We start from the raw sequence: 21686 nt of genomic DNA, 5'->3' as shown, positions 1-21686 counted from the left end.
TGAATGCAGCAGTGAAAATTTAATGCTGTTATTGTTAGCCACTTCAGTCTTCAAGTAAGGACAAACAGCAACAGATCTCTTGTCTTGATGCCTTGGAAAAAGAATTGTTCCTTTGCCAGTCTAAATGAACCAAAGGAGCTGTACGTGATAAATGGTTGTATTGAAAGTCAATATACTTGACCCCATGGGCTGCCCAACAGGTTTAAAGAACTGCACAATTATATTTGAATGTTTTAAGTAACTTTTCTGTGTAACATTGATTTTGTTTGATAGTCACTATCTATGTAGTTGTTTCTTCAGCACCATGTTCACATCCTGCATTTGCTACCTGTGTATTGCAGAAGACTCAGATAATTAATGGAACAAAGAAGGAATTCTGCACCTTAATGCACTGCTCCAGGGTTATTCAGCTCTAAGGCGTTTCTTGCCTCCTTCTACCCCAGGAGAGAAACTTAGGGGTGCATAGTACTGATACCACAAAGAGGTGAAATCAAAACACAGAGGGAACTACCAGAAATACACAGGGTAAAACTATAGCTTGTAATAAAAAGGTAGAATTTACAAAGCTTTGTGAGAGTGTACATCTACCTACATAAAGAGTCATGGTTGGACAATCTGAGACTACATACTGTTTGTGTAATTTAAAAAAAGATAATCTTTAATAATAACATGTTATTGGAAGTGCTGTAATGAATTAGAAATTATTGCAAAAATCTCTTAAAGTGCAGAACTTTCCTCTTTCAAGTGGTGAGAAGCCCAAATGTCTAGAGATTTGTTGTGTACCAGGTGGTGCAAATGACTGTAAAGAGGTCAAGAGAAGATCCAAACATCTTTTAGGTCTCTGGGCCAAGATCTGGAAGTCTGTGTTTAGGTTATCTTGTTATGAAGATCTAAGTGAAAATAACGATATTACATTTGGGTATGGTCTGCGTAGGGCTGTAATGTCATATACGGCTAATCACACCAGCCTACTTCTAAAGTTTCTTCCCTTCTCTTAAGCTATGCCCACAACAGAAAAAAAAATAGCCCCAAACCCTTCTGATAGTGCTTCACTGAAACTAAAGGAGAAACCGTGTTTTTTCACCAGGCATAGGAAATCTGGCTCAGAGAGTTGCACTTGCCTTCTAGGAAGTATAAGAACAACTATAGTATCTTTTTTCCAGCTTTTATGCCACATTTCCGCCCCTCAGGCTTGGTGTTGTAGGATTAAGACAAGCCCTCCCATTCACTGCAGAGAGTGGCATAACAGGCATAAAAAACTTTGAGAAAGTGTTGATTTTTTGTTGTTTTTGAAAATTTTGAAAATGCTGTATTTTCGTGAACCATTTGGAAGATTCTGTGTTTTGAAGCATTCCGTTCATTCATTAGAGCCTTCAAGCGGGCAGCGTAGTGCTGTGCATCTCTCTTGACGCTGTTAAATTACTGACTGTATAGGAGTTGTGGCAGTCACTCCAGCCATACAGCAATGGAGATTATTCAGCGTTAGTTATGTGGAATGGGTTGCTGAGTATGGGTGCAGTGCCTTCCCTACGATACATGGCTTTGCTGGGTTGGCACCTTTTGAGTTAATAATTTTCTCTCAGTGGAGGGCTTTGATGGCCTTTTCCAGCACGGATGATTTTCACTTGTTTGAGGAAAATCTGGTACTGTTTGATCTTTCACTCATCTCACGTGACTCATCCAGCTGCCAGTAACAGCGTTCCGTTTCTGAGTGTTGTCGTGGTAAATTTTGGACATCGTATCCAAACAAAACCAAGAATGGCAAAATTTTTTTAAAAAAGAAGTAATTAAAGAGAATGAAGCAGTAAGAAAAAAAAGCAAATGACCTAGTTTGGTCTTCGCCGCAAAACCCACAATGCTCTGGGGATATCTAAGTATGTTAGGCAAATATTTCAAATCTATCTCTATTTTGAATGTGAGTCATTTCAATTTTACATCATTTTAGTTATTTGTTCATTGGCCTTAATTAGGTAAACTCCAAAGCACTGCAACACGTCTTTATTGTTGAATAATTACCCTTTGGGTAAATTCTTGCTCTTATCTATCTACAGCCTTAATAGCTAATTTTATCAGTAAGAGTGAAGCCTTCCTGAATGGTAAACAAGATGTTCCCCAGGGAGGAGGGAGAGCTATCGCCTTTTAGTAGGGTTGTTTTAAAGGTTGGTCTCATTGTTGCACAGACAGGTTTCCCTTTGTGTGAGGAGATGTTCTGTTTTCCTCTAGAAGAATTTACCCCTAGCAAAAAATGTAGGGCTGACTCTGCAGTTCCTAGTGTCCTTCCTGAGGTGTGTAGCCTCATCACAATCAATGGGACCAATTCTCTCATGACTTAATCTGGCATAATTCAAGAAAAAACTCCCCCAAAGTCAGTTACCCCAGAATGAAAGAAGCAAGATGTCCAAAATTGAACTAACTTGATTACTCATATGGAAGGAATTGCCTGATTGCAGCCTTTGCACACTACTGTATCAACCTCTTCCGTTCCCTTCACAAGCATTTAAATGTAAAGATGTAAATCAAAACTGCAGGACAGAAAAAGAGAAAGACAAAAGTTACCTTGATGGATTCTACTTCCACGAGATCCTTCTGGAAACCATTCTGCTTTTATTAGATTTACTCTCTGTAAATTAGGATTACTTTTTTATAGGGATTTATGAAATAGCTACGGTTGTACTGAAAGCAGGGTGAACCCTCTGGTATAAGGCAGGGAGTATGAGCTCTTTTCATCTGTTATTGGTAAGTTACAGTATGTAGGTTAAAGGCCCCTCGATACCAGTGAAAGGAGAGATCTAGTTCCAGACATGGAAAATGCTTAAATCTTGTGTATGCCAGCCAGTGATATTAATATTGTATAAAACAGCCAGTTGTCAAAGGGCCAGATTCTGTTCTCAGTTACACTGGTGTAAACCAGACTTTTTTCTTTTTTTTTCAGAGGTAATGAATTTGCTTTCACATGTGCTTGGACAGTCAAACGTAGACTCTGGTTTTCTGTGTTCAGAAATGATCTCTCGGTTCTTGTTTTAGTTGCTGCGGGGGAAAAAAAAAGTGTGCCACTGGTGTTGTTCCTTGTCCGTCATTGTTCCAACTCCCATGTGGTGGGCACATTTCGGAGGGCTTTGATGCAAGTGCAACTTCACTCAAGGCGCTGTTGTTTTAGCTCTTGTTAATAAATCTGTAAGGTACTTTGTGAAGGCAAATGCATGGTGGATTGGCTGAACACATAATTTCACGGATTTAACATAAGTGTTCTACTCCTTTGCGGGGAGAAATGTATTTTCTGATTTGACAGCTACAAGAGAAGATAATAATTTTTGACAGCACAGGGATAATGTTCATGTTATTCTAGGAAATCTCCATCTTCACACAAACAGGTATCAGTGTGTGTTACAGTTGGTATTGTGGAACTTTGGTGGAAGCTTCAAGTTTCTGTGTTTTGATAATATGATAAAATTGATAAAATGCATATTTAGAAAGCCCTAATGGAGCCCTAATGAATTTCAGACCTGTATCATTTGGCTGGAATGAAAGAAGGAAAGTGTTTTTATTATGAGTCTTATCTTAAACATTTTAAAAGAATCCACAGTATTTTGGAGGGAAGATACATCTTGAATATATTCCAGGTAACATTGCTGGTGGAAAAAGTGAGGAAATGTGAATTGGGTATTGTAGGTATGACTGATTTATCAATTTCTCTTGGCGGTGTGGCCTTTAAAAGTGTATAGAACTTATTTCACTGATGTTCAACAGTGTATTTAGATACCCTTTACATGTGATTAATGTATCCAAATTAACAACCACAAGTCTGATTATACAGTCTTGCTAAGGTAGGTATTACCCCTGAAGTGAGTTAAATTATGACAGGATGGAACGAGAATAGGAATGGAATACAGCCCGATGGAGCTGTGGACTCCAGAGGATATAGTGATAATTTATGTCATGATTACAAGCAGGGCAGACCTAATTGTCACAAATGCCCACTATAAGCTGAGAGGCTTCCAAAGTGATCTTAAATGCCTCGGTCCAAAACCTCCGAATATAACTGACTGCCCTGCGCAGGCCAAAAGGTGCTACATTTCTGTACAGCTTCTGAGTCTCTTTGGAGTCATTCAGAACAATCACAGGATATCAGTGAATTCAGGTCTCTGAATATAAATCTGAAATAACTAGAACATATATACTAATTACCATGAAGAAGGCTAGTAACCCATTTTGTGTAGTTTAAATACAAATTGGTTTCTCTTTAAACTCTCATGTATCATTCCTAAAAAATCTTACGTGAGCTTTTTGTTTACATAAAATAATGCTGGCCTACACTTCCTAAGACTTATCACATGACTTGGTATTGTGATGGAGCTGTGTAGGAAAAATCCGTTATTGTTTTTCCAATTTTAAAGATTCTGACTTCTTAAAAAATAATAATCAAATAAATAAATGGTCAAGAAATGTAATGTATCAGCCAAACACTGAAAACTTTTCATTGGAAACGGAATTCTCTTCTGGAAATGTCACAATAATGCCTCATGAGACTTGTAATTTGGGTGTCACATGTACCCACTCTTTTCTATGGGTCTGGATGCTTGCCTGGACTACGTCTTCATCTGCCATGGTCTTCGCTATTACAATGGTGCCGTGGAGCATGATGGGGAGGCTGTGGAGCCCAGCCAGTGGAGGAGAATGGACTTTTGTGCTGTGATCCCTTTCACATATTCTCCAGTTACCAGAGACTTTTTTGCCTTCCCCAGTCACCTGTTTCTTCTCATTTATACCCTGAACGTGATTCTCATTGCTTTCAAAGCAATCAGAATCTTACCTCATTGACTGTAATTATAGAGGACCACAGCAGTTCGGGCTCTCGTTTGCTATAGGATTAGAATCATAGAATCATTTGGGTTGGAAAAGGCCTTAAGATCATTGAGTCCAACTGTAAACCTAACACTGCCAAGTCCGCAAGCATTAGCAGATCTCCAAAAGAGGAAACGGGTGTTCAAGTATGTTAAGGGTACCTTTGCTCTGAGGAGCTGTGCTGAAGCAGTAATGGACTAAAATGAGCACAATCTCTGATTGGAACTTCATAAACAAGGTAACAAAACTGCAGTGATTGCAAAACTTCACAAGTACAATTTTACTTACCCTTATATAATGAAAATATAATTAACTAGATACTGTGATATCTGGTTAATTATACAGTATTACACCTATAAATCTATGTAATACCTATATTATGTAGGTGTAAAGCTCAGTACAGACTGGGTGATGAATTGATTGAGAGCAGCCCTGAGGAGAGCAGCTTGGGGTATTGGTGGCAATGTACGCTCACAGCTCAGGAAGCCAACTATATCCTGGCTGCATCAAAAGAAGCGTGGCCAGCAGGTCGAGGGAAGTGATTCTGCACCTCTGCTCCGCTCTGGTGAGACCCTACCTGGAGTATTGTGTCCAGCTCTGGGGCCCCCAACATAAGGAGGACATGGGCCTGTTGGAGCAAGTCCAGAGGAGGACCACGAAGATGATCAGAGGTCTGGAGCACCTCTCCTATGAAGACAGGCTGAGAGAGTTGGGGTTCTTCAGCTTGGAGAAGAGAAGGCTCCAGGGAGACCTTATAGCAGCCTTTCAATATGTAAAAGGGGGCTTATAAGAAAGATAGAGAAAAACATTTTATTAGAGCTTGTAATGACAGGACAAAGGGCAATGGTTTTAAACTGAAGGTACATTTAGATTGGATATAAGGAAGAAAAGTTTTCATGATGAGGGTGGTGAGACACTGGGACAGCTTCCCCAGGGAAGCGTTCAAGGTCAGGTTAGATGAGCTTTGAGCAACCTGATCTAGTGAAAGATGTCCCTGTCCATGGCAGGGGAGTTGGACTAGATTATCTTTGAAGGTCCCTTCTAACCCAAACCATTCTCTGATTCTGTGAGTCTTTATCAACATATACCTGCTCTGGGTAATACCACAAATTATGTGTCGAAATGGTAGAAGTTGTGCTGTAAATTGCAGGTCCAACGTGGGCTTCAGTAGAAGGCGGCCCAGACCTGAGAGCAATGTAAAGTAGGTTATTAGTTACAAGGATGTTTGTAAGTCATATGGCTACTATTCATTTCACTCAACTGCAGCTGTTTAAAAGTCAGGTACTCAGTTTAAGTTACTAGTTTAGGTACCTTCTATAGTCAAGGGGAAGAAGAAAACATGTCCTGAAGTCGCATGAGCTCGTCTTAGATACCCATTTTGGGATCGCTTAATGACATAGGTATTGTCTGGGTAAAACTCAGAGACAGCAAAACTATGGTGAGATGAATATAATATACTTTAAATTAAATGGAATTGCTAGTGTTTGACCAATGCAATCTAAATTCTCAGTTCCTTCTTTGTCCTTTCTTTTTAGATAGATTATCATTTGTGGTTATATTTATATTTCTGAAGAATATTGCTATACCTCTAGTCTGTTTTTCCAAGTCTGGTCAAATTTAATATTCACCAGAGCAGAATATATTATTATTATTAGCATTAGCATTTATAATAATAGCTTACTTGGAAAATAACAGTTAAATGTATACATCGAAACAAAATTAGTTACATTTTTTAACACTCTTGACCTGACAGTAAAGTAGAAACATGCCCATCTAAAGTCATAATCACAGAGATAATTGTCTGCAAAGAAAAACTTCACTTACGTCACTGTTTTCAGAGCTCTCCTCTCCCTGAAAATAAGGGGACTCTGAAACATCTCTCTGCAAAATCTAACACAGGCAAGTCTCTGCCATAAAAATACACAGAAGGAAGGCAAACTATCAGATTAAGTTTTTTTGAGTTAGATTATGAAGTGTAAAACAGCCACAAGACTTAAAAAGAGAAATAAACAACCATAATTCACAGATCCACATTCCTTTGGAATTAATTTTTGCTTCCTTGTCAAAACTTTCATTTCCACTGCCATGTTATTTACAAGAATTTTACAAGGAGATCCCAAATAAGCATACAAAATATGCAAATGAGCATACAAAGTAATGAGAATGAGGAGTTCTTAGTCAAAGGCTTATGATTTTTTTCTTTTTTTGACAGTGAACGGTGGCTACAGTCATTGTAATTTGATCTCTGAGAAGAAGAACATGATGGACATGGAGATGACAAGTAGCTCGGTACCTGTCTGCAGACAAGGTCTGTTCATCCACACAGGAAACTCACTTATGCGAGACCACCCACTGTCCTGTGAGAGACTGCTTCACGTTGGGCAGCTGAACCTGACGCACTCGGATATAAGGTATCACTGCAAGTTTTATCAGTTGATATACCTTGCTCTTCTCGAGTGCCTCTTTGTTGGAACTATTTCCCGGTAGCATCCGTGGGTGCTATATTTGGCTTTTACTTCATTTTGGAAGTCCTTTGGATGCTGATTCAACTGCACTGCTCGTTTGCAGGTTCGCGCTGCAGGGACATGCACATATGCACAGACAACTGTGCAAGGCAGTGCCAGGAGGAGTCACTGTGTATGCAGCCACAGCCCCCTGAATTGAAGCTGACATACAGCTTCCCTGTGGGGGCTCTTCCAGCATGCTCCAAAGTCAATGAGTGTTCTGCTAGGGGCTTAAGTAGGGTCAGACTTGCCTCCTCTGTACTGCCACCCTCCAACCCAATGCCATGTTGTTTCCAAATTGCAGCGTGGAAGGCAGGGATGATACTTACTCTCAAACCAATGTCTCCCATATGGCAATTTGGCATTCCACCATCAAACCTACAGGAAGCCAATGCCACTTTTATTTCTACAGCATTTCCTTTAATGAAGTATTTTCAATGTTCCCATACAGCCACATCCTTGGTATTTGCTTTTAAGGCCGTAATGTGAAAATTTGGTCTCTGGTTTTGATATATACACTGTAGTTGGATATGCTATGAACAGAATCTCTATTTAAACATTTGCTATAAATTAATTATATGAAAACACAGAACTCCATTATTTTTTTGTTGTTGTTACAAATTTAACATTACCAGATTTTAAACAAGTACCCTAAACAGACATCCATTGTGAATAGAAGCCTGCTACAAATTAAAATCTGTCCATCTATTTTAATTACACTGCTTTTTGGCAGGGGATATAATACAGAATAATCTTGACCTTTTTGAAGAGCTGTAGAAAAGAAAAACCTCAATAAAGTTGCAGCCTTTATCTTAGATACTTGGAATAATTGGCACTCTGTGCATGGAACTATCAAGCCCAAATTTCCATAGTCACAGCAAGAGGAAATATGGCCTATAGCTTGGTATTGGAAATCTGACTGTTTCTGATTTTATTATACATATTTATGTCTTGTTTTCCCTTTTCCATTTACTGGTGGGGTAAGAACATCTGTGTTTTTAGGAGGAGGCGGCACAACAATGTGGCAAGCAAGTGGAAAGAGCTTTTTGCTTGCTTGCTTGTTTGTTTGAAAAGGACAAATAATATCCATGCCACATAACAAAATATTCAGCTATCACTACAAAGATTTGTAGATGCTGTTGCAGCTGGCTGTAAGTCTGCTCCCTCCTAGCTTCTTTATGGCTCAATGTGGGACTGGCAGTTATCAACCTTTTTTTTAATTCTGTCAGTGAGGACAATTACGAAACAAAGATAATTAAGGCAGGAGCAAACAAAAGGAGGAAGAGAGTACTCTGCTTAGATCTTTTTGAACCTTTTTGTAAAATCTATAATGAGGGAATGACAGATACCTGCATACCGGGCATCACAGTACCCACCCTCAGAAATATGAACCCCTTCCAGCCCCCATTTGAAGAGGATTCCCAGAACAACATAAAGGATTGTCTGCTGCATGACATGAGAAAGTAGCAGGTGATAGGCCCAATTCCCTCCCCTTTGTAGCATGGTCTGAAACCTTGAGGCTCTGCTGGTTCTAAGCAACACTTTGGAAATATTTGGAGAATATCTTGAAGGACCGTTCCATTCCTTTATGGGTTGTTTGTGTGTCCCACTGGTCGTGCTCTGCTTGTATGTCCGCTTGGCCTATACTTCTTTTGTCTGCATGGGATTTGCAAGGTAAAGCCAATGCCCAGCTCTGCTCTATGGACCTCATAGACACAGTGTCTAATTTGATCACCCTGCTACTCACAAGACACATGGTACAGAGCCAAAACCTTGGCATGTGAGAGAAGACGGACAGCAGTTGGGACCATTTCTGTTCATGGTGTTTGTGATGCTAAGGGTTCTTAACAAGCAAGTAACAGAAAACATGGTCTTTCCCTGAAGATCTGAAAACAGGAGAACATAACTGAGGTGGGGTTGAATGCTCATCAGGTCTCAGTGGAGTCAATGGGAGCCAAGGGTGCTCTGTGCCCCCCAGATTTCAGCCTGCATTGGATGGGAAAAATCAAAAGAGGTGAGAGAAATAGGGCTGGAATGGGCAGATATCTGAGCACACAGAAGTCAGGGCAAGCTCTTATTTGGTGTTCTGTCCAGCTCTAGTGACCAGCACAGAAATAAAGGGAGGTACAAATTCAAACAATCTCTCTGGGTTGAGCTTTGAATGACTCTGCATTTCTAGGACATGCAATGTCCGAGGAAAACCCAAACAAATGAGATGGCACCTCCCCTAGCAATCCAAAATCTCCCTCAGGATTTGGGGTTATGGTTGGCTTTGTCCTTTTTTCCCCTCAGTGCACTGAAACTTGTTATCCCCTTCAGCTTTTCCCTGGATCACTTTCTCTTGGAAACTGTATTCTAGGGTTGACTGCCGTACTCCAAGAATCACCATCCCTCTTCTTCCTGGCCCCTTTTCCCCACTCAGTTAATAGCTTTTAAGTTGTGCAACGTAATTGCTGCTACATGTTATCTGTGAATGCAATGTGTGTGGGACTGGAAAAGTCCTAATACCTTCTTTACCACAACTGGAGTCAGCACACAGCTAGTGTTGGCCTTTTGTCAAATAATCCATTATCAGAGACGGCAAACCCGCCCACACTGTGCTCAGTGCTCGGCACAGAGAACCCAGGGAAGACATCAGAGCAGTCAGATAGTGTTGCAAAGGGTCCCTGGATGCGCAGCAGAACAGTCCCCTCCAGCTTCTTAAAACTGTCAGTTATCACTGAGTGCACATTTACAGTGGCAATTGAAGGCATGTATGTTTTGTAAATAATCTGGAGATTTCAGATACAGTCGTCTTTTCCTCTGAGGGCAGTTGGGAACTGCAGTACTTCTGGCATGGTGCTACTGGCCTCGTGCTCTGGCTCCAATTACCACGTAAGGGAGTCTCTTTGGAAACACTGCCTCAGTATCCTCTGAGAGGCTGTTGTTCCTCTTCAAAGGCCTTACGCTCAGCTTTCATCTGCTTAAGCAGCAATTCTGGTGCCTCAGACTGTCCATCCCTAGTACATGGATGCTCCCTGTGAAGAGAGGTTTGTGGGGCATATTCTCCTGTTGACCCCACTCCCTCCCAGGGTCGTTCATCTGGAAGCCCCCAGAGCTGCTCATGCTGATCCACATGTCCACACAGTGCTCTTTAAACTGTTCTGCTATCCCTTGTCCCTCTCGCTCACCTCTTGGCTGTTTATTTCATATGAATTTATATTTTGCTACCGTCCAGAGATTATGAAATCCTTACAGCCAGTATTGCCTGCGTGTACCAGGCCTGGAATCCAATCGCTGGCTTTAACAGCAAGATGCCATTATGGGAGCAAATACTCAGTGGGTATAAGAGGAGCCACCCAGCAGGTTGGATGCCAGACACCTTGTCTCTCTTTCCTAGCAGTTTTGTTTGTGTGCCCCTTCTCCCCCCACCCCCCAGGACTGGGAAGAACGAGCAGGGCTTTCCCTACAACAGTGAAGGCAAAATTCTGCCAGGAATACAGAAAGTTTGCATTAATGCAACTTTGACATGAAGTGCCCCAACACTCAAACATTGGTAGATTGAAAGAATGCCAGATTCTCCCAGCAGAGTTAGCTAACACAGGGTATATAATGTATTTAAATATACAGTGCTGCAGAGGAAACTGTAGCTCCCAGAAAAGGCTTGCTTCTGATCTGCACGAGCAGCCTGGGCTTATCATTATGTAGGCAGAGCATGGATAAGACACGGCTGTGGTAATGGGAAGCATGAATTCAGGGCCTCCATCCCATTTGCTTTTGAAATAAGGTATTCCAACTTGCCTTTTGGTTCAAAACTCCCCTCTTTAGCGTGTCTCATGTTCTGCACTGCAGCATCAGAGCAATACAGTCCTGAGTCCGAGTACGATCTTGTGCTGGAAATGCAGATTGATGTTGCTGGGAGTTTCGGGAATGTATTGTTTCCCAGGACAGGGATGTTTGTATCCATCCTGCAGGCACTCTGCACTCCCTCCAGCTTAAACTCCTCACGTGGATTTCTGGAAAGATGGGAGCTTTACATAAAGCTTAATAATATGACACCAATTATCACAGGCTGAAACGCAAGGCTTGGGTTAGCTTTATATGATGTAAGAAATGTGTTGTGTTTACTTTAGCCTGAGGCTTTGGGACCACTGAACTATGATACAAACGGAATTATTTAGAAGAGTTCTTGTACAGAAGAAACTAAGTAACAGGAAATATTGTGCCTGCACGGTATGCTCTAAAACCTTTCTCAGAATGAGTGTAAACCAGCACACTTTCTACTGAGCAATGAAGCTACAAGCAAGCAGGGCAGGGTTTCCCAAATATGTGCAATAAAAGGTTTTTACGTATGCCTATGCCACATATTTTACAGACACATGGTTCTGTAAATCTTAAAATCTTAAATTTTTTTTTTTTAAATTTACCATCTGCAAAACCAGGTGCTTTAAGTTTACCCTGAGACCAACTGTGGAAATCTAAAGGGAGGAATTATAACTAATGGATTATGGAAACTTCTAAATTTTTTAAATGTAGTCTTTTTAAACTTCTGGTGGCAAATGCAAGATCTGATTGTTCTGTAGCAATGAATGGTGGGGAATTTCACTTCCTCTCATGACCTTAACATTTTTTTTTTAATATCAAGCCCTACTGGCTGCAAACTGTTGGAGCTTAGAAACCTGTCACTAGTGAATGCAGTGTTGACAGTTACGTGCCTTAGACAGGTGTAATTTTTGACTTTAATTTCATGGGAAGGAAGCCTTTTTGAAGCTTTTTGTTGTTGTTTTGGTTTTTTTCTAATTGGTAGTTCTTTGAGAGCTGTTACCAATGAAGTGTTAGAAGTTGTCCCAGCTTCCCATCTTAATGTTAGTGGTGGATTAATAGAAATAATAGTGATAAAATCATCCAAGTCGTAAAATAAATGCAATTTATTCAGCAGCTTCACAGTTTAATGTATGTATATGTCCAAAATACCTTATGCATATGTGTTCCATGCGTTAAAATGTGTCAGATTTGTCTTAGCTGTGGTGTCACACACAAGTTGCCAAATGGCCGGGATTTTTTCAGCTTTTGTGGTGCTAGCATCAAAAAAGCATAAAATTCATTTAAGTGGAACATGTCAGCATAAGAGCCATGGAGCACCTCTCTGGAGGGTTTATTAGTCCAGGTACAGCTTTCCTGCACACAGATGTACTGTTTCCTCTTCTCGGTCTGGCACATTACTGCGTGATGAAGCCATAAGTTAAACCCTACGGCGCTTTAGGGACATGTAAGGAACACCCGCTGGTCCTAAGAAAAATCACAGTTGGATCATCCACAGTAAATGTTTATAGCTGAGATAAAGTGTTTTATTTTAAGGCATAAACCAATTGCTAACTGCTTGGAAGAAAATGTTAGGAGGAAACGTTTCCTAGATGCAGTGTTTTTCTGAAATGTCCATGTGGGGTTCCTCAGGGTTCCGCTTCCTGAGTGGCTGGATCCAGCACACATCAAAAAAGATTAAAAATCACTTCTGCGGAACAATCTTTTGATTTGCAGACCCATGTAGACTTTAATAGGGCAAATGAAAATAGGAATACATAGATTGCCAGTTTAAATCTCCTGGTTGTGAACTTTTCTTAGTTATCTTTTGTAGACCTCTTAGAAGCAAATACTCAGCTGATCTCTCATCGACTCCGGATCACTGGTGGAAAGCAAGCTGTTCTTTCTTTGTATGCTGTTTTTCCACACTGATCTTGCTCCTTTTTTAATTCAGTGAAGGAAAGCATCTCTCTGACATGTAAGCAATGGTCAGCTAGCCTTTTTTGATTTGTGTGAACAAGAAGCCAAGGCATTTTCCCAGTGTGCTCTGAGGAAAATGCCGATATTTGAATAATTCAAAAATGCCCAAAGCTCTCAAACTTCATTCTCAGCTATTGTTTTGCCCAATCTATTATGCATTGAAAACCTAGATTGTGATTGATGAACAGGCTGTAGCAGTGGAGGGGAGATTGTCTGTTCCGTGGGTAACCCAGTGTGTAAAATTAATCCTGTGTAAAACGATGCTGCCTTTACAAGGGTTGTAGAGGAAGCATTGCAGATTTTTTTGGTGTAATTGCTGCGTTAGACAGGCTATATTCAGCAGAGAGCAAGTGCTTCCATTCTCCAGGGCTTAACAAGTGTTGTTTCTTGTACAAAAATCATAAATCCTGTGGTAGTTAGCGATGCTTAATGAAAACTGTATTACAGGTCACCAAGGTTTCAAGACTCAGTAGATTCTGCTGCTCCATGCCTGAATGGAAGTCACCCAGCTCAGCACATTAAACAAGAATGCCCGAGTGATTATAAGGTTCTGTCTGAGGCATCCACACATAGGAGGATTACGGAGGGGATGGAGCTGAGAGCCTCCAGTAGTCTGCATCCTGAAATAGACCTAATGAATAATAGCTTTACAAATTCACTTTCATCCTACTTGTTTAATAATGAACATAGCTCCTCCCTGGGTCCTTTGTCACTTGGCACCCCTCAGCACTCGGCCAGGCTACAAACAAGCAACCTGAAGAAGAGATGCATCTCTGTTGTGCCGTCTTCGGCTGAAGGAATTGATATTACAGCTATCATCCGCACATCACAGACGTCACTGGTCACCTGTGTGAATGGACTGCGAACTAATTCAGCTGGCATTTCCTCTCATCCTGTGGAGATCAGTCATCACAGTGCTCAAAAATCCTCTCGGCCCCAGTCTTGCTCTCAGCCTGGAAACCCTTGCAGTATTCCCTCCCCTCCAGCATGTCTTGTACCTATTTCTGCTGAATGTGACAGAGGTGACTGTGAGCAGATACAAATGCAGCAAGTCGAGGAGAATGGAAGCCTCAGCCTTATGATGAATGGTACTAGCATTCCTCATCAAAACACCTCGCACAGCACCCAGAAGGTGAGTTTCTTAAAACAAGAACCAGCTGATGATTATTCCTCCACTGCTGATCTTTTTCGACATCAGCAGGGGCTGCCTCCCCCTTACCATCTACACCAGCAACTAAGCCAAACTCAAGGGACACTGCCTCACTTACACGCCTCCATGTCTCCGAAGTCCCTTCAGCCCAGCGACGGGGATGAGCAGGAGCTCAGCAATGGCAAACAGGTCTGTCGGTGGATTGACTGCAGTGCCACTTACGACCAACAAGACGAACTGGTCAGACACATAGAAAAGACTCACATTGACCAGCGGAAAGGAGAGGACTTCACTTGCTTTTGGGCAGGCTGTGTCCGCCGATATAAACCCTTCAATGCTCGTTACAAACTGCTGATTCATATGAGGGTTCATTCTGGAGAAAAACCAAACAAGTGCATGGTAAGTCTGGAATATATTTGTTTGAATAGAAACATACTACTCTGGTCTCTTTCTTGCCCTCTCTTCAATCTTATTCCAATATAATTGTGCTTTCCTGTAACTTAGTCTGCAGCAGGCTAAAGGGGAATCGGAGAAAACCTTAATCTAGAAGGAAATGTTTGAGTAAGAAATACTGTAGTTCTTGGAAAAGGGATTCAATTTCCTTATATGAGAGCTTAACTTCTAATACAGTGCTTTATTTTTTTTAATATTCATTAAAGCATTAATAAAGTGATGATCAAAGCACGCAGCAGTCATTCAGCGTAAAACAAGTCACTGAGCCTCGGGTGACATTTTTAATCAAGAAACATAAAACACATCTAATGAAATTCTTTTCATTCCTTCAGCTGAACAATAACCCATAGGGTTGTGAGTGCAGAAGTTTCAAATAGTAGTTTAGAAAAGAAAAAGAAATTTGTTAAGGATTTTAAACAGTTAAAACAATAAAGAGAATATCTTTAATTACATTTTCAAAGGTTGTTAGGGGCTTTTTTAATTTGCAAAACAGAGCTTTAAAAATAAGTAAAAACCATTGTTCTCTTCTGATCAAGAAGATGTAAACAACCTCAGTGTTCCAAAAAGAGGATCTTGGGAATAACACCATCTCTGCATCTGCCCACCATGATGACAATATGGCCAAACTAAAATAAAAGTTAATGACTTCCATTAAGCTTTCCACATGTTTGAAACAACAATGATATAAGACCCTGACTGAAACAGATGAAGCAAAACAAGTTTGACATAAGCTTCCAAATTGGGCCATGAAATTTGGAACATCTTATTTGTAACACCCACATGTGCACGCGTGTGCACGCATGCACATACACACAGGCACACACGCACCACTAAGTACAAAGGGAATGGTTATGGGCGCAGGTTGTGGTTCTTGATAGGCAGAATTTTTGACTATATGTCTATTTTATTGTTTTGATCAGAGAATGATATAATGGAAAATGCTTGTAAGGAAGTTAGATCACGACAAACTTTTCCATGGCAAACTGTAGCTTTCTATGGAGGAATAGGAAAAAATGTTTATATAAAAAGCTTCCTTTTTCTCATTTGTTCAAGAAAAAGCTTGCTGGCCTGCAGTGGTTATGGAAAGGAGAAGGAAGAAAACAACTGTATTTGAAATCTTTTACAGAGAAAAATGTTCTCTGTAAGTGGTCATCCTGATTATCTTTTTACTTCCATTGGATAAATGAAAAAAGTTATCTTAATGTCTGCACCGTTCGGTGGGTATTCCCTAAAGTAATACTGGAAACAATGCAGATATTTAGACAACACCATCAAATTGTCCACGATAAAATGGAAACGCTCTAAGACTTACCTGTTTCTTTTTCCTTTGAGAGAAAGAACTGACTTGCTCTTTTCCAGAAGTAGCTCAATCACAATTTGCACAAGTACAACGATATGACCATATCTTTTATTCGGTCATAAATCACCAAAGGATAATGCAAGTTAATTGCTTCTTTCCAAACAAAAATATAAGTAAGCTGTGAAAGCATACTTACAGATTTTATTTCAGCCTACTTTTTGGTTTTGGTGTTTTTATCATCTGGAATGAGATCAATGTTCTTCCCACTTTTATCTCACACTTTTTAGAAGAAATGCTTAAAATGTGAAACCCTGATTAGCTTTACTATGATGCTGAAAGATTCAGTAGAGTCCAGGATGAGGTGACTTTTGTCTTTTTCTGCAAAATGCGTATTTGACAGGTATTGTATAGCAGATTTCTAATGTTACAGTCCCATTCCTACAGGAAACTGGATAAACCAGAGACGTTAAATCATGTAATATCTTAGCAAATGCTAAAAATTTCCTACTTGCAATTATGTTCATCTGCATTAAAGAACCTGGTTTTGATAACATCTCAAGGTTTAGCATTGTGAATAGGTTGGAAAAACCTTTGCATGTGATACTGCAGACAGCCTTCATGGCACATGTCTATAGCCTTGGCATGTAAGTACATAAAGATCTGTTTTATTTGAGCAGATATTGTAGTTGTTCCCATACATGGAATGGCCCAATCAGAATTAGGAGCTTTAAATTGCACAACTTGCAGTTAACTCTTCTATTCCCAAAATAAGAGCCTTCCACTGTCAGCAGAGGTATCCATATATTAAATGATACAACCTGGAATCCTGTGTGGAGTAAAGCTGGATCCAAGTGAGCACATGAAAAATATGTCGTCTTTGCAAATTTAGTTTTCTACCCTGGAAAGGCCTTGATCTAGCAGGGACAAGATCCAAAGCTGCAACACGGCTCCTTAAAGTTATTAATATCAAGTGGGGATTATTTGCCCAGCAAATTCCATTCCACTTTAAACAAGGGTTGCTGTGCAGTGTTTCATTGTGCAGTGATGTCATGTCATTTTAAATGATGGCTTTTCTTTTGATGTGGTAATAATTGTGCTGTTATTCCTGCAAATTAAGAAGGCAATTCATTCTCTGTCTATAGAGGTCTGAGATTTTGTTTCGTTTTTGCTGTAGCCCCGTTAAAGTAACTTTACATCTCTGGGTATTTGTAGTGGAGATTTTCTTTCACTGTTCACAATTACCCATTGTACTTTCTTTTTAAGCCCTTGATTTTGCTCCTCTCTGTAAGATTACTGGCTGCCTAGGTATTGAACTGCTCAGGAGAAGCTAACAGTGAGCAGCACCCCACCCTCATACATAAAAGTACTTTTCCATGTAAAATTATTAATTTCTTATGACAGGCTTTGCTACTATGTACTGTAATAGACAAAGGAATTTTGGAATTCAAGCTACTTGAGAACAGGAAATACATGAGACATTTTGATTGAAAAGTAAATGGTTCACTAAAACTGCAGTTAATCCTTTTATTATCTTTCCAACAGCAGTTTCCACAATACTTTCATGAGGTAAGCTTCCTTCAGTCCAACTGTAACACTCTCATCGTTACAGCTGGTTTAAATTTAGCAAGCCTGCTTCTTTCTTTGCTACAGACAGTCGACAGGCAAAACAGTATCTGGTGTAGAGAACTACTGACGTTTCGAGTCCATATTCTGCTCGCTGTGTTTCATTGCCAAAACCAGTACTATGAGTATTCTGTTTTCATATTCGGTTAAATATTCTAATTAAGTGGTGCCTTCTCGTCATTGTGTCCCTCCGTTTGGTTTTTCCTTGGGCTCTGCAAGTAGTCTAAAGGAAACTACCTAATCTCTTTGCAATATCCTGTTATGTTTCATACTTAACTCATGTTATTTTAGTTTTATTAAATTTGGGGTTCATCTGCATTATAATCAAAAATATATCCAACAAAAATAATGATGCAATGCCTTTAAGACTTTAACTTCTGAAGATTAATTTCATGCTTCTTTAGATTTGATGTCCCAGACAATTGGAATTTTGATTGTCTGAGACAGCAAAAATTAGCAAGCTTAAATGTTTTTTATTTTTTTAAAAAAAGTTTCTCATAGCTGCATCTTTTGCTGTCTTTAAGTTCTTCCACTACTTTGGTGGGTAGAACCCTGCTGATCTCCAGATATTGCATCCTCAGTTTAAGCCTCTGCTTGCAAATGTAAATATAGAGCTGCTCATTTAGTTGTCCAGAATTGTTTGATTTGGACAAATCCATACTTGGCTTATTAGTTTACCCTCTTGCACTCTTGTGGCTTCATAAAGCGTGGAAAATTAAGTTCCCATCACTGCGTGCATACATGCTTGGGGAACCTATGTTGCAGGCCTTCACAGACGTGATCAAGGTAAATACATTTATCTTTATGCGATTTCTACATATGCAATTAGTGTTTCTAGAAACTAGGTATCATAATGTATGTGATATCCATGAATGGAGCTGGATGGTGATAATAACCATTGTTAGTGTCTCTAATTCTTGTATTTCAAAGAAACAGATGCCTCCTGAGTGTGTTCTAGACCTGTCTGTCACATCGTGTTTTTGCCTAGATGGTTAAGACTTTGAAGCAGAATCTTTTTTTCTTGTATATATGCAATATAGTCCGTTTGGGAAAAGTCTTGATGGTGTCTTCGGGTGCTGTATTGTACACAGTGAAATTCAGCACTTGTGCTGTTTGTAGGCGGTTCTTTTGAATCCCTAAGGGTGAGACATTATAGGCACTGCATTAAACATGGGGAAATTGAGACACAGAGAAGATAAGTAACTTGCCTAGAGGCATCTTTAGGCAATTCCAGCATTCCAGCGCAGATCTTGTGTTCAAATCACTACATGACACAAATTAACTACTTGCAATTTACCTATGAAACAGATTTTTGTACAGATTACGCAAAAGATAGTGGTCTGGTTGAACTTTCTCTTATTTTTACTGTGCATCTCTGACGCAGGTGGTTTGACACGTCATAAACCTGTGAAAACTTTCATCAGAAGGCTCGGCTACATTTGTAACACTTCATGGGCAGCAACCTGGTTATCACGATTACAGGAGAAAGGGGCCTGTTGAGCAGATTAGTATTATTGCTTCTGCTGCTAAGGAAACCCATGTGGAATCTCCGTTCCCAGTAGATAGCAAGTATTATGCTGTCTGCGGTCAGTGGGGAGCATGTGTCTAGCAATGGACGGTGAGTAATGAGATCTCTACAGGCTACATCTACAGATGAGTCTAAGGGACAATCCTGCATCTGCAGGGAAAATAGGTCTGCATGCACCAGCTTATGTGCTTTTGAGTTACTTCACCAAAACAATAAGTTTCCATGCCTGACTCAAGGGAATGCTGTGCAAGTCTGGAAAATATTTGCAGCTTTTGGAGTGGAGGGTGTCATGCACTGATGCCAAAGGAGTGCTTTAAAAAAACAACAATAATATTAGCCTCACTTTCTTTCCTTTGAAGTCAATAGTAGGAAACATCCATTCTATCAAAGCTGCCTCACTAGAGATCTCTCTTTTTATTAGGTCTCTGATGGCATTTCCCGATACTGTCAAGGAACTGCAGCGTTAAAAACACTCTGATCAGAGGAACAGGCAGCAATTCAGTGGTTTTGTGAAAATACAATGTTTGTTTGTTTACAAAAACCACTACAGATTACACGACAGTACAAGTGGGTTGAAGCATGCCCTAGCACTGGAGGGCAGGCTGGCAAATGGCTTTAGGCTTGGCACCGTGTCAGCTCATACTCGATGGCACTTGGTGAGTTTGAACTCTTGTCTGTCCACAGGAGTAGATCTTGCAGAGCAAAAGATGTAGAAATTACGGCCCAGATTGCACTGTGGGTGGGACTGTCCCATGTTTCAGGGCAGTAGGACAGAAATGCAAATCTGCAGCTCACAGCGCAAGGGTACAGCACAATGGTATGGTGCCCTTAGGGCCCCGAGACCTGCCTTCTTGAGCTGAGCTGCAGACGGTGTAGCTGCCAGGGTTTTCCCTGAGGGATTATCAACTGGTCCTGGGATTGCTGACCTTCAGGTCATTCTGTGAGGTGCATCTGCTTTGTCAGGTTGATAGAAAAAGGTGTAGAATGCTGGGCCAGATGGAATTCTGCTCTGACCAAGCAGAGCTGGCTGCCTTTTTTGTTATTTTCCAGCAGTTTGGTATGGGTTAGGTCTGGCTGGCATACTCTCGGGGTTTTTTTGTTCGCATAAATCTAAATAAATACAAATGAAATAAATTCCGACTGTTGCTGCCAGCAACCACAATGGTTTTCAAGTTCAGTTGTGTGCCTTAAACATATTATACAGGACACTGAAGAGATGTGATAAATGGAATATGGTAGTTAGAGGTATAGCATGGAACTTCCACGGAGGGGACTTTCAAATACATACTTTTTTATCCTAGAAGAGCATGTAATTCCACAAGGTTTTATTTCATTTGACTTGATAAATTATTAAATAATTTGGGAGCTGGTTTAAACAATGATTATCCTGAAGTTTTCCTGGCATATTTGTACAGGGCTGGTCGCTGTGTGTAGATATCGCTGTTCGTTCAGTCTTTTAAATAAGAAACAAAGTGGGATAGTAATAGTAATACCACCACAACAAAGTGGGTACTCACTCTATGAAATTCACTGCCATGGAATATAATGCAATGAATTACCAGTGTTAAGGTAATCACAGTGTTGGATAATTTTCACTAATAATACTTAGTATCTACTGAAGGTAAGGTGATAGGACTAAGCAGATAGTGGTTTAGGGAGCAGATAGCCTTCTGACACAAGGATGGATATTAATTTCCGTGTTCCACTTTAGACATTTTACTAGGTATTCCATGCCAGTTTTTTCAATCAGCAGTAATATCATTGTAAAACAGAGTTTGGAGAAGAAAACCATTAGTGAATCTGGGTCACCTCCAATTTGGAAAACAAAATGATGGGGAGACAGGGAACAGGACTGGAGGTTTTTGTTACTATTGACATTTTCTAAATAGTGTACTGTTTTGGAAATAATGAAATGTTTCCGTATTTTAACCCATCTTTTTTTACTTTCCATTTCAGAATGAATAACTGTTAAGCAAAGATGCTTTTTTCTGTTGCTTAAAAGCTCTCCCCATTTGATTTATTCAGTGTTTTTATTTTTTTAGCACAGTCCCTTAAACAATTATATTTCAGCTCATCCTGGACTGATTTCTCTTCTCTTCATTCTTCAATGTTTTGATTTGGCTACTGAAATACATATTTTTTTTTACCACAATTCCAACTGTGACATGATTTGAGTAGAAGGAAAATGATCCACTTCTCTGCGAAGCAGCAGATATTTGTCAGAATCCTAAATGCGCTGAGCTTTTGAAAAATACCTGACAGTGGTCTGATTGACAGAGAGCATCTTAAAGGAAGGGAATGTGTTTGTATTAGAAATGGTTCTCCGCGGTGACTGTGCTGCTTGGCACCATTGTGGCACACAGAAGAGGTAGTTGTATCAGAACTCCTCCATGCTGAGCAAAGTCATTCATATTCTTTGTCACATAATATAGGCTAGAGTATGCCCAGCTTAGAAAAATGAAATTTATTAGTTGTGACCTACGATGTCTGGCTGCCAGGTTTGTCTCCCAGGTCTTTTGGGAAAAT

The 21686-nt window shown here is 40.1% G+C and overlaps 1 protein-coding gene across 1 annotated transcript in view; it reads left to right on the top strand.

The window, feature by feature from the left end:
• Positions 1-21686, top strand: part of GLIS1 (GLIS family zinc finger 1) — a 203684-nt gene that overhangs the window by 84617 nt on the left and 97381 nt on the right. The window contains exons 3-4 of the mRNA XM_074597704.1: positions 7055-7253; positions 13554-14655. Coding sequence (XP_074453805.1) covers positions 7055-7253; positions 13554-14655 — 1301 coding nt within the window. The remainder of the gene's footprint in view (positions 1-7054; positions 7254-13553; positions 14656-21686) is intronic.

Source organism: Larus michahellis, chromosome 8 (assembly GCF_964199755.1).
Source record: "Larus michahellis chromosome 8, bLarMic1.1, whole genome shotgun sequence".
NCBI classification, from domain to species: Eukaryota; Metazoa; Chordata; class Aves; order Charadriiformes; family Laridae; genus Larus; species Larus michahellis.
Note: the sequence above shows the minus strand (reverse complement) of the source record. Positions and strands in the feature narration are given on the sequence as shown.